The sequence below is a fragment of the Carassius auratus genome, chromosome 6 (assembly GCF_003368295.1).
Source record: "Carassius auratus strain Wakin chromosome 6, ASM336829v1, whole genome shotgun sequence".
Taxonomy (NCBI): domain Eukaryota; kingdom Metazoa; phylum Chordata; class Actinopteri; order Cypriniformes; family Cyprinidae; genus Carassius; species Carassius auratus.
This window is the reverse complement of record NC_039248.1, coordinates 21,430,530-21,443,992: the sequence shown is the minus strand read 5'-3', so window position 1 is coordinate 21,443,992 and position 13,463 is coordinate 21,430,530. Positions and strand designations below refer to the sequence as shown.

Genomic DNA, 13,463 nt, shown 5'->3' with positions numbered 1-13,463 from the left:
TGCCCTTAAATTACTGCATTCTGTTTAGTTTATTTGTACACAATGCTTCTCTGCATTTTTGGCTTGTTTCACTAAAGACAGAACCCTCATGATGCCAAAATATTTGTGTGCCTGTGTAACAGACTGGCAGTTAGTGTTTGCTTTCAACCAATGTTCATTATGAGAATTGTTTACTCAATAATAACATCCCCACCACGCAAATACACATTTACTCTGTTCTTTATTTTTCTGTTAATTACCACAGTTGACTCACTGCTATATTGAAAGAAATGGTAGCAAATGCTTCCTTCAAAGAGTATGGAAAGCATTGGTGCTTTTAAAGGAGATACAGTAAATTAAGAGACAAAACTTGAACTCTGAAATCTGAACTCTCTGAGAAGCTGCTTCTCAAAAACATATTTGACTTACCAGCCTGTGTAATTGGCTAGTCAGTTACTGTGCCTGCCGTAAAATGGCCACAGCAGGCGCAGTGATATTACCCAGTCCCTGAAAATAGTCCCCAGCAACTCTGCTATTGCTGCAACTACAAACTAGCTGGGGACTATTTTCAGGAGCTGCTTGATATAACTGCGCCTGCTGCGGCCATGTTATGGCAGCCAGTTCCTTAAATATTACGCCAGGATTAAAGCATAGTTCCTAATCATATCGGAACTTGAAATGTTTTCTGTTGGTCTTAGTACATGATATAACTACAGAAGAGTCAAGTTTTAAATTGGAAGAATATTGAAACTCTTTGGTCATGTTTAAATGCGGTGCTTCTAGTCTAATAGGATTCAATGATGTATGCTAAGCTATGCTAAAAGTGCTATCCCCAGACCCGGAGATCAGAAGAATGGTAAAACTCAATTTATTAACTCTGAGTTGTAGAATGAGCCTATTTCCAAAAAAGTTATAGTGTATATGTATAAATAGTATTTTCTTGTAAAATAGACTCGAATAAGTTTTTATTTACAAATTAATAAAAGTATTTTTTATGGTGTTGACTATGCTGACCCAATCCTAGTTTATATAACCACTGAGATAAAATTTAATTAGAGCTTAAAAAAAAAAAATAGAAAATATAAATGTTTAAAAAAAAAAAATAACTGATGCACTAAAATTAATTACTAATGAAAAATTCCAAAGCAAAAGGAAAAATTAATTAATTAAATTTCAGCCATACAAAAACTGATTTGGCCAAAATCTAATTCGTTTCTCTTTTCCTTGCGGTTTTGATCAAATATTTCCCATTGCCAAATTCTATTGCATCATTGTATTCCAACTACCAATAATACATTTTATTAAATGTAAATAGGATGTGGCTCTCTGGTGCTTTGAGAACATTATTTGTTTGAGCATCTCAGTGCAGCAATGTTGGCTTGACCAATGGTGAGCTCGGCTTGCTTGGCCAATGGCAGACAATGAGTAGTGCTGGTAAGCTGAATATAACTTGCATGATTTCATTAATGCTAGTATTGCAGAATTACTCACTTTGAGCTTTAAATTGAAGTCCTGCTTTGTAAATTCCAGAATGTGTGCATGAGGATAATTTTAATACGTAAAAAACCCTCTGTAGTTTAGTAGTGCAGTTTCTTAATAGTAAGGCCAAACTGATTTGTTTGATTATGTTTGGATCTTAGCTCTCAAGCACAGATTCATCTTAGATGTTTTGGATTGCTTCTTAAATGCCATTTGTCTACAGTGATGAAATGGGCAAAATGAAATGAGAGTGAGGTGTTTTCCGCCCGTTAAGCTTTGAGAAATGGGCTTTTGTTTGTTGGTCAGCCTGTCATTGCTCCTGTAATGAAACAAGCATTTACCTGTAAGTTCCAGCTGTGGAGCAAGCCTGTTCTTGATTTTATCTCCGTGTCATCTCCGTGAGTCTCTGACAGTGGTGAGAGGGAGAGAAAGAGAAAAGTATGGATGTGAAGAGGCTGTATTCCCCAGTGGGTTTTTATACTGAGAGCCTCTTCACAGTCGGTCTAATTATAATGTTCAGACTCATTGTGTCATTGTGCCCCATTCCGCTCGCTTTCAGAGCCAGAAGCCCTCAAATCCAAAAATATTTTTTTGGTAGCATAGAAAGTTAAATTTAGTATCATGTAATTTATTTTTGAAGTGTTTCAGTGTATCAATTTCTGCTTTTCATTTTACTTAGATGTTATTGTCTCTTCATTTCAGAATGAAATGAAATCAGATCTTTTGTGACGTTCAGAACTGAATCTTTTCAAATCCATGAAACTTGGTTTACTCCAGATGAAATAAACTGATTTTGTTTCCCATATCTCACTGGAAGTTAATGCTAGAGTAAAGGTTGGTTACTCTGGGATAATATTTCAAGATCAGTTTGTCAGAACACATCAATTTATTTTAAACGATTTACTGTCCTTCTGGACGCCTTGAGGATATCTTTATCGGTTGCTATGGGAACGCCATCCTTGATAGTATCTTGTGTAGCCATGGACACAGAATGAATCTAAATGTTGATTCGAAGCATATCCGTGTCTTTTGATATCATGGAAAAAATGCTTGTTGATAAAGTCAAAGTTTTTCCTCAGCACTGGCAGTGAAGTGTAGGTGTCGTTTATCATCTGGATATTGATTCAAGATTAGATTTGTGACAGATTTATTTTTTTTGTCTGCGTAAACTTCCAAGATGGATGTGCTTCTCTCCAGCAGGGTCTGTCTGTTCCGAGACTTTTTTTTTTTACTTCTCTCTTGAGCCTCTACTTTTTGATAAGCTGCAGAAATTGTCACCAAGATCCACCATGTCTGATGATTAATGCTGACACATTGTCTGTCCCATTGTGCTGCTGGAGGATTGTAGATACGGACGGCCCTGTGACTCACTCGCTCTCTAGAATGCAAAACTCTATCAAAAGAGGTGTGGTAAAGAGCCTCGAGATAGAACGTTGTGACTTTTGTAACCCTGGAAAGTACAGAGTACATTGATTTCTCTTCTTTCCTTCCAGGAACTGCAAGAGTGACATTGGTGGAAATGTTGTTATAATGTAGCCTGTCTGAATTAGCCTTTACATCACACAATAGCACACATTTTTTTAGGCATCTGTAACATCCTTGACCATCTGTTATAATGAATAGATTGAAGCCCTTAATACAAAGTATTCTCATTGACATTCGCATATTTCTTTCTGCATTTTTTTGGATAATACACACATTATTTACCTAATATAATATTCTGGACTTAATTTATATTTACAGTGTTGTATAATTTTATGGTTTTGTTCATTTATTACAAAATTGGAAGTTTCAATGGTTTTTAGGGAATTTAAAATTACTTGGCACACCTTAAATTAGTAAATATTAATAAGTGTAGTTACTAATAATATTACATGTTCATTTCTTGTTTGTTTCATGTTTATACTCATTTGACAGTAAAGCACTAAGCTTTAGTTGGGATAGCTTACAAAATATATTTTATTAAAGGCCCCATGGCATGAAAATTTCACTTTGAGGTTTTTTAACATTAATATGAGTTCCCCTAGCCTGTATATGGTCCCCCAGTGGCTAGAAATTTCGATAGGTGTAAACCGAGCCCTGGGTGTCCTGCTCTGCCTTTGAGAAAACGAGAGCTCAAACGGGCTGATCTGGAATCTTCCCCATATGTTGTCATATGGGGAAAGGTTACCTGAAAGCATTTTGTGAGATAAAACATGTTGCAATGGCGAGATCACTGCATTTATGCGTAAACAGACTCCGTATACTCAGTGCTCATCACTTCAGCCTTTCATGTGATGAGAAAAGATCTAAAAAATAATGCTATAATCAACACTTCCACGATTTGTTAATCTCGACAGCTGTAATAGTAAAAAAAATAATAATTTGAGAGGGGTTCCACATGTAATACGCATTTTGAATGCAAAGACGTCAGCCAATCACAACAGTTAGTGTTTACTATGAGTCTCACAGCAGACACGCCCCTTCAAACAGAGCATTCAAGCCAGAGGGCTAAAATCAGGATATAAAAATGCCTTTTATTTTTACATTTTAAATGTAAAAATCATACTAACAATATAAGTACACCTCAGGAAACATTTAAAAAAGCATTTATAAAAAAGAAAATAATCCACGTCATGGGACCTTTATCAACAGTAATGTGCAAAATCATTTATTTTCATTCTTTTGTAGAAGATGTATATATTGTACTATTATAAATGTACTATTACTCTCCTAGTCTTATGAAATTTACCAACAAGTGATTCTCAGTGACAAGTAAAAACAAGTGACCATTTTGTTGCAGTCTGTAGCCCTTAAAGGGGGGGTGAAATGCTATTTCATGCATACTGAGTTTTTTACACTGTTAAAGAGTTGGATTCCCATGCTAAACATGGACAAAGTTTCAAAAATTAAGTTGTACGTTTGAAGGAGTATTTTTGTTCCCAAAATACTCCTTCCGGTTTGTCACAAGTTTCGGAAAGTTTTTTTTCGAGTATGGCTCTGTGTGACGTCAGATGGAGCGGAATTTCCTTATTTGGGTCCTAAGGGCATTTCTGCCGGAAGAGCGCGCGCTCCCGTATAGCAGAGCACTGAGAGGCTGAGCACAGACAATTACTGATCAGAGCGAGAGCGTCGCGAAATGTCACAAAAGGAGTGTGTTTTTGGTTGCCACGGCAAGACAACCCTGCACAGATTACCAAAAAAAAAACAGCATTAAGGGACCAGTGGATAGAGTTTATTTTTACAGAGCATCAGCGGAGTTGTGCAAGTGTTTTTGTTTGTTCCCTGCATTTCGAAGATGCTTGTTCACAAGGCCCAGTTTGACGACGGATTTGCGTATCGTTTATTTCTTAAGGATGATACAATCCCAACGAAAAAGGGTCACGATCGTGTGTTGGAACCGCAGGCGGTGAGTAAAACTGCTTAAAATATCTCTGCCTCCTTGTTAGTGCGTCCCCTCCCATGCCGGAGACCCTGGTTCGAGCCCCGCTCGGAGCGAGTCATTGCTGCTGCTGCTCTCGTTCAGTTTCAGCCTCGGGATCTGATTCTGGATCATAAATAAACGGCTGAATCTGACTGTAAGCCATGGTTTGTTTTGGATGATGGTTTTTTCCTCACGGTAATGTCACAGCTTCCACATGCTCTCAACGCAAAAACGTACTGGTGCTCGTGATTCTTTAGCTCCGCCCACACGTCACGCCTCCAGCCGGTCGTGTTTTCTGGGAAAAATCGGTACAGACTATCTTTCTCTTATGAATATAATAAAACTAAAGACTTTTTGGAGTTATGAAGGATGCAGTACTACTCTATAGGTACTCAAGATTAACAGGATATTGAGTGAAAACGAGCATTTCACCCCCCCCCCCCTTTAAACTGATCAAACTTACAGTAAAGACCAGAGTTTTCTATTCACAACCTTGAAAAAGATATATCATGGTTTCCACAAAAAAAAAAAAAAATTATGCAGCTGTTGACATTGATAGAAATTGTACTTGAGCACCAAATCATCATATTAGAATGATTTCTGTAAAGTGATGTGAAACTGTTTTTAAATTTTAGACACGTCATTTCATAACAGACGTAACTGGAAGTATTGACAACCTGTGAGTCAGATGTTGTTTCACAAGATGCTCTAAAGGATTCAATGAATTCAGTGAAGGATTCGTCAGACTGGTTTAAACCAGTAACAATTGAGTTTGTGAGTCATTTTGAATTGTTTATTAAAAGAATCAACTCCTAAAAGTAATTTCCTTTGAAAATTAGATCAAACTGATCATGCTGTAAAATATGATTCTTCCTGCTGTAGATTTTTGCAGTTTTATGAACTAGAGCAAAACTTTTCTTTGTAAATAGTATTTAAAAAATAATTTCTACGGAAATTGATTCGACTGCAGCAATTTATGCACATTGATTGATGAAGGAGGAGTTGTGCGCCTGCTGATCAACTGCCATTGAGATGAACCGAAATGTCAAAGATTGGCCTTCACCAGATGTGATTCCCATGCATGGTGCAAAAACGAATAGTTTATCAAATTCATTATTGACTTGAAGTTCAAATTTTAGTGATTAGTTGATGATGCATTGTCTGGCCGCAAGACAGAAATAAAGTGCCGCCTATGATGAAGGGTGTCATTTATGATGGATCACCCTACCTCTCAGGGTGGCTCAATAATCAACCCATAATCTTACATGTTAAGACAGAAAGAAAGAATGAATGAATGTGTCAGATTTAGTAGTGTAATAAAGGAAGTCTTTGCCCCAGCCTGTGTACGTTCATGTAGCTGTCACAAGTAACCCAGGATTTGTAGATTGCTGCCAGTGTATCCCACTGAATCCCCTGATCCCAGGAGGGTTACTAAAATCCTAATCTAGCCTCAACAGCGCGTGAATGTCTTTCTGTTGAAAGATGCCATTTCTCAAAGGCGACCAACATAGGATATTGTGAATGCTGTTGCATTGAGCAAAACGAGCCTGACATTTTAAAGGTGCGTTGTAGATCAAATGAATGGCTTCTGAACTGTAAGTTGTGCATTATTTTCATCACCCCATAGCTGAAGAATCGCGTCCTTGGTGTCTGTGAAGTATATAATAGATAATAGCAACTATGATCCCTTACTTTTTATAGCAGAATCAGCTTAACTTCAGGGATACAGGCCTAATGGGATCTGTAGTGTGCTTGGCATATCATTTAGTCAATCTGTAAGTGTAAGCCATAATAAACATCAACGTTTTTGTCTGAGGAGCAATTCTTTATTCTAAAGATAAGATTTTTTTGTGAAGCCCATTTCACAAGTCAGACTTTTGCAGTGCGATGAGTAATTAGAGATGGCTCATTAAAGAATTTAGTCCTCAGACCTATTCATTCTGTGATTAACACTAGTGTTTCCCAGAAAAATCCTGAGAAAAATGTGTCATGGGATCCACAGCTGTTGATGATGATAAGGGATGATTCTGACTAAATTTGCATATTAGAGTGATTTCTGAAGGATCGTGTGACACTGAAGACTGAAGTGGCTGCAAATGTACACACCTCAAAGTAATAAACAGATTTTTTTTAAATACTAAACTCACAGTAATAATACACGACAATTACCATTTTACTGCAATTTTGATTAAATTAATGCAAAAATGGTGAGCTTGAGATTCCTTTCAAAAACCAAAAAAAAGTCGTGTACAATATATCAGTTCACACAATCACTGAAATACATATTATGAAATGTTAATTTATTTTACCAGGCCTAAAAGTCACGTAAAGTCTTTCTGGTTTCACAAAAATTCACAAAAATTATCAATCTAATACCAGTTGCAAACAGGCTGTCGTTATGTCCAATTTATTTTACAAATGTGTCTAATAATCCCTCAGTGAACAATCTTTAAAAAATAATAACAAGTGTCTAGGAAGGTGTATCTGTATATGTGGGACTGTGTATCTTTTAAACTTCATGTTGTCATATCAACAAACTGCTTCATTTTGTAAAGTCGCAGAGGTTACTCTGGTTATATCAGGTCAATTCAGTTCTTTTAGTGAAGGATTCGTTGTTTGTGCATTTGAACAATTTATTAAAAGTATATGTTCATAAATCATACTACTGGTGGTGCTGTGCTTATATTTAATCTCAAATGATTTAGGATTCGTGTTCTTGCCTGTTGCATTTTTGGTTCATTGATGGTTCAGTACAGGGATCACTGGCATATTTGATTAAATTTTGTATGATATAGATTTTTTTTGTCTCAGTTCTCCTAGTAAAACATTCGGGTTTGGCTCTGAAGGCCTTCTGTAAGCATGGTTCGATTTTCTCATTTGGTTGTTTGAACTTTTCTGTGACCTTGTAGGTTCCGCTTAGAAAGGAATTCAAGACAAGCTCAATGCTCCTCATTGTTTGACTTTGAGTATGCACATTTTTTTAACTTCATTCTGTTTTCAACACCGGTGTAAAGTTTTTGCCATGCCTAATATGCACATCTAGAGCAAATTTAGTTCTTTCATCGGTATTTAGGCTTAGTACACAAGATTATTTTCAAATAAACACTAAACACCAGTCATATTTTTTTTTTTGCTCTGTTTGTTTGTATGGTCAGAACTTGAAACGGAAAGTAGAATCACAAAAGTTGTTTTAGGCAGGGTCTAGTGAAATGGTTTTATCTTTTGGTTTAATCTTTAATCCATACATCTCTTACAGACAGCAGTGTCTGTATCTTCTTTGACCTCGGTGTGTATCAAGATAAAATTTCACTCAGCACCTGCTGAGAGACGAGAAATGGGCTCCAGGTGGCTGAAAGAAACTCAATTAAAATGAGACAAACAGGAAGGCATTACTGCAGAGTGGGAGTAAAAATGGAAAAGAGCGATAAATGTGCCGTCACCTGCTTAGTATTAACACCTAGGTGCATGTGGCAGGCTTTACAGCTTGTTTTATTTTAGTTTTATTTTTGTATTATGTTGTGCTGAGCATTAAATTATCGAATAACAATAATTAAGTAAGGGTGGGGAATTCTACCTACATCATGACATTGCAGCTTTTGCTTGTTTACTGCTAATAATCATCCTCGCTCTTGTACATATTTTTAACTGGGCAGGATGCTCTCGATTTACACAGTGGTAAAAGTTCAACAGGATGGCTGAAGACAGCTGGTTTGTCTTCAGTGTCCTGTAGAAGAAGGGGCGCTGGTGAGCCTTCTAGAACAGGCTGGATGTGTTTGTGGTCCAGGACAGGTCCTCCATGATGGTGGTTCCCAGGAACTTGAAGCTGGAGACATGTTCAACAACCGTCCCGTTTAAAATTTAACATTTATGTGTCATTTAGCTGACGCTTTTATCCAAAGCGACTTACAATTGTCAAACTTACAAATATATATGTCAGAGGTCGCACGCCACTAGGTGTTAAGTGTCTTGCTCAGGGACACATTGGTGTCTCATAGTGGATTCGAACCCAGGTCTCTCACACCAAAGGCATGTGTCTTATCCACTGCGCCAACACCACCTCGTTAACCCTTTCGAGTCGATTAACGCATATATGCGTTTTGAGTCATTTTCACCTGATAACCCCGAAAAGAACTTAAATTACACTCTCAGTTTTAATCGTACAGATAAGAGCAATACATCAATCGAATCTGTAAAGGGTCTAGTTTTTTTTGGATACAAACATAATAACAAAAAACCTTTGTGCACTTATAAAATAAAGATAACAAACAAGGTGCGCTGTCTACAGTCTTTGTCTCCGCTGATCGTCATGTACAAACATTTCATTAAAATGAACTATAACTCCGTGAATACTCAACGAAGAGACATGAGAGATATATCTATAGAAAGCCTGGAATGTCTACTTTTAAACTAAACAAGTGCTGCCGAAAACAGATATTCTGAGATAAAGTAATCCATATGAAAACAACGCGATGTCTATTTTTCATATCTCCGCTCATTATATTTAATGTGACCACGCCCCCGCGCTGAACACGCTATTCAGATTCAAACTGAAGCGCGCGGCTTGAATACGCCCACACAGAAGAAAAAGCAGCCAGACTATTCTTCAAGTTTTTATTTTATTTTACTGTTTGCTTCGCGATGAGAGGACTAAGACATAATTCACCCCAAAAAGATGTGATGTGGTTGAGGATTTGAGAAATGGATTTCCTCAGAAAAAAGAATGAAGCACTTTATTCAGCAGAGATCATAAACAGAGTAAGTCTCTCTTTATTTATTTGTACTAGTTTTCACATAACGTGTAAACATTTTACTAGTTAGACTTTTTCCAAATACTTTTTCCAAACTATAATTCCTGACTAAATGTATAATCAAGTGAAACATTATGAAGTTTCAATAACAATATACAATACTATACCATTCAAAAGCTTGATGTAAATAATATAAATGTGACAAATAGAGATAACTCTAACAAATGTAAAAACAATGCAGTTCTTTCGATTTATTCCCCCTAAAAAAAACCTGAAAAATATTATCAGCTCTTTTCAACATTAATAATAATAATAATAATAATAATGATGATGATAATAAATGGGGTTTATTTGGTAGAAAATAAGATTGTTAAAAGGATTTCTGAAGGATTGTGTGACTAGAGAAAGGATGCCAAAAAATTTGAAAGTCAGCTTTGATTGTTCCTAATAAACTGTTTAACTGCTCCCCCAAGTGGATATTAAATTATGTTGTGGGATAATTAAATATATTCTTAATAAACTACAAACATAAAATTATATACTTTTATTTTGTTCTCTTTCTTGTAAGTCCTCACTCACAGTAGCACAGTTGAATGAGAGGCTCATTATGCAGCTCATTATGCAGGCCTTTGTCTTCTCAGGTGTAAATCACAATGATATTCATGATAGTTGACGCCTACTCGCATATGACTTTTACCAACAAAAAGTGTTTTAGAAAATTTAAATCAATATATTGTTTTCTGTGAGTGAGTAAACAAGATGATTTTCACATCATTCAGAAAGAAAAATTCTAGGCTACAAGCTCCAGTTCTCAACTTTTCCGGCAACCAATTTTATGTATGTGTTTTATTCCCTTATTCAAGTGATTTAACATTTTTAGTTTTTCACTAACCATGCATAACATTTTTTTTCTCAAAAATACAATCATGTACATGCATGGGTTTCACATATTATTATAGCCCAGTTTGTGCTGATTACAGTGATATTAGACTTTACCCATTTAGATATTTATAAGAAACTGAAAAAAGCACAAATGTCAGAGCATGACAAAACTTCTCAAGGCCCCAAAAATACCCTTAGACTCCAGAGGGTTAATGTCAAAGGGGTCATGCGTGCTTCCTATGTTCTTCCTGAAATCCACAATGAGCTCCTTTGTCTCGCTAATGTTAAGGAGCAAGTTGATGTCTGCACACCATGCGGCCAGGTGCTGTACCTCCTCCCTGTAGGCAGTATCATCATTGTCTCTGATGAGGCCAATCACTGTGGTGTCATCTGCAAACTTAATGATGGAGTTGGATCCATGCACAGGCTTGCAGTCGTGGGTGTAGAGGGAGTAGAGGAATGGGCTCAGCACACAGCCCTGTGGTACGCTGGTGTTGAGTATGATGGTGGTGGAGCAGGTGTGGCCTGGCCTAACATGCTGAGGTCTGTTGGTCAGAAAGTCCATAATCCAGTTGCAGAGGGAGGTATTAATATCCATGTCTTCAAGTTTTGTGGTCAGCTTGGAGGGAATGACCATGTTAAATGCTGAGCTGAAGTCAACAAACAACATCTGTACATATGTGTTGTTATTTTCCAAGTGTGTGGGTACAGAGTGTAGTACTGTGCATACTGCATTCTCTGTGTTCCTCTTGCTATGGTAGGAAAATTGGTGTGGGTGGGAGGCATTTCTTGAGGTGTGCTAGGACCAGTCGCTCAAAGCACTTCATAACGATGGGTGTGAGTGCTACGGGGCAGTAGTCTTTCAGGCACATCAGGGAGGAGTGTTTTGGCACTGGCACAATGGATGTGGACTTAAAGCATGTTAGCACAGTTGCTTGGGTGAGGGACAGGTTGAAAATGTCTGTGAAGACCCCTGCAAGCTGTGCTGCACATGCCCTAAGCACACAACCAGGAATGCCATCCGGGCAGCAGCCCTGGGTGCATTGATCCGGCTCAATCCAGTGTGGACATCTGTGTAGGTGATATTGTATTTGATCTAATTTAATACTGAATCTTGCATCTTGGTTTAAACATTTTGCATCTTTGTGTCAACAGTGGCTGGTCTGAATTGTGGTTTGCCAAAACATCCCAAAATGGGTCATAGAATCCACTTTTTCCTTATGTCTTTAGGCATGGAGATGCATAAAAAGAAAACTTTCTCCTTATTTTTCAACATAAGCTAGTGAACAAACAAGATGCAGAGCAGCTAGAAGGACTATGCTGTGGTGGTATTAATGGTGTAATGGTGTAAAGATTTCAGCATGTTGTTTTGATGGATGTTCGGCTCGAATTTGACGTTATGTGTATTAATTAAGGCCCAATGGCAACTTGGTGTACTTTTTACCGATATTGTGTGTCCCTATGAATTTGTATACTGTTCATGAGTAGGAATGAAAAATGAGAAGGCTCTGCTCTGGAGACTCTTGTTTACTTGTATAAGAGTGTTTGCTCACAGTTGTTTGTACTGAAACCCTCATCCATACATCTCTAAGCAGGCTGATGCCTCTCTGAATAGCGCAAGAGCGCTGCATACATCACAAAGTTAACTCAGAGCTGGGAGAAAGCCATTTACTAGAGAACTCGATTCTATCCAAATGCACTTCAAAGGCTTTGGTGTTCCCTTTCCGATTTCCACACTGTTGATAAGCGCTTGGCTCATTTTAAAGTTCCAATCTTGCATTTCATTTGTCGAAATGTTAATGGCATTTGAGCTCGTTCTCTGCAAGGGCATATACGCCAATTTAAAAAAGGGTGAAGTTATTGATGTTTGCAGAGGTTGGACCACATGATTTCTATTTAAATGAGGTCTTGGACTGAATTTAATTAATAGAAGTATCCTTGGGTGTCTTGGAAGGGTGGAAAAATAATTACTCTGATATTTCCTCCCATAATGATCTCTATCTTTTCTCCTCTCTTTACAGTATGAATTTAAAGTGAAGAATATCAAAAAGAAGAAAGTCAACATCATTGTGTCTGTGGACGGGGTGAAAGTAGCGATGCGGAAGAAGAAAAAGGTAAACGAAAATGTTCTAGTTTAAAGCTGACATATCATGAAAATTGGACTTTTCCAGGTTTTAAGTGCTATAATCAGGTCCCCTGGAAAGCCTTTTTCTGAGAGATTTGTCGTCTGAAAATTTTTTTTCGTGACATTCCAAAGGGATCTCATTATAATATTACTGCCCCTTAATCCTCTGGGGTCGATTAACGTGTATGTGTGCATTATGAGGCATTTTCTCCTGATAACCCCGAAAAGAACTTAAATTACACTTTCAGTTTTGATCGTACAGATAAGAGCAATACATCAATCGAATCTGTAAAGGGTCTCCTTTTTTTATACAGAAATAATAAAAACCAAAACTTTGTGCATTTATAAAACAATGATAACAAACAAGGTGTGCTGTCTGCAGCCTTTGTCTGCGCTGATCTTCATTTAGACACGCGTCATTAAAATGAACTGTAACTGTAACAGCAAATTTAGACCTGTTAAACTGGCAAATGGAGGTTTCAAAAAGTAATGAATAAAAGGGGGCAATAAATTGTGGCCAATGTGTATTAGAGAAAAATATATTTATTTCATAATGATATTTCCCCCCATTTTGAATTCTTATCTAATTAATAAATCTTATTTATTAATTATTTTTTATTTATTAATTAATGTATTCATTAATTTTATTTCTTTATTACTTCAACACAAATGTTCCCATTTAAAAGCACAAAAATGCTACAAAATTCAGTTATTACAGGCAGAAACATTTTCTGTATGAAGTATATTGTTTGCAATAGTTTGCAAAACTGAAAGTTTGTGTTATGCTGCATTAAGCTTTATGCAATAAAATACTTTATTAATGCACAAACGTTTTGCACATAAAATG

At 36.9% G+C, this 13,463-nt stretch overlaps 1 protein-coding gene across 2 annotated transcripts in view; it reads left to right on the top strand.

Moving 5' to 3' along the window:
• Positions 1–13,463, top strand: part of LOC113101079 (carboxyl-terminal PDZ ligand of neuronal nitric oxide synthase protein-like) — a 94,118-nt gene that overhangs the window by 23,540 nt on the left and 57,115 nt on the right. For both annotated transcript variants that reach the window (XM_026265545.1, XM_026265551.1), the window contains exon 3: positions 12,513–12,605. In XM_026265545.1, the coding sequence (XP_026121330.1) occupies positions 12,513–12,605 (93 nt within the window). The remainder of the gene's footprint in view (positions 1–12,512; positions 12,606–13,463) is intronic.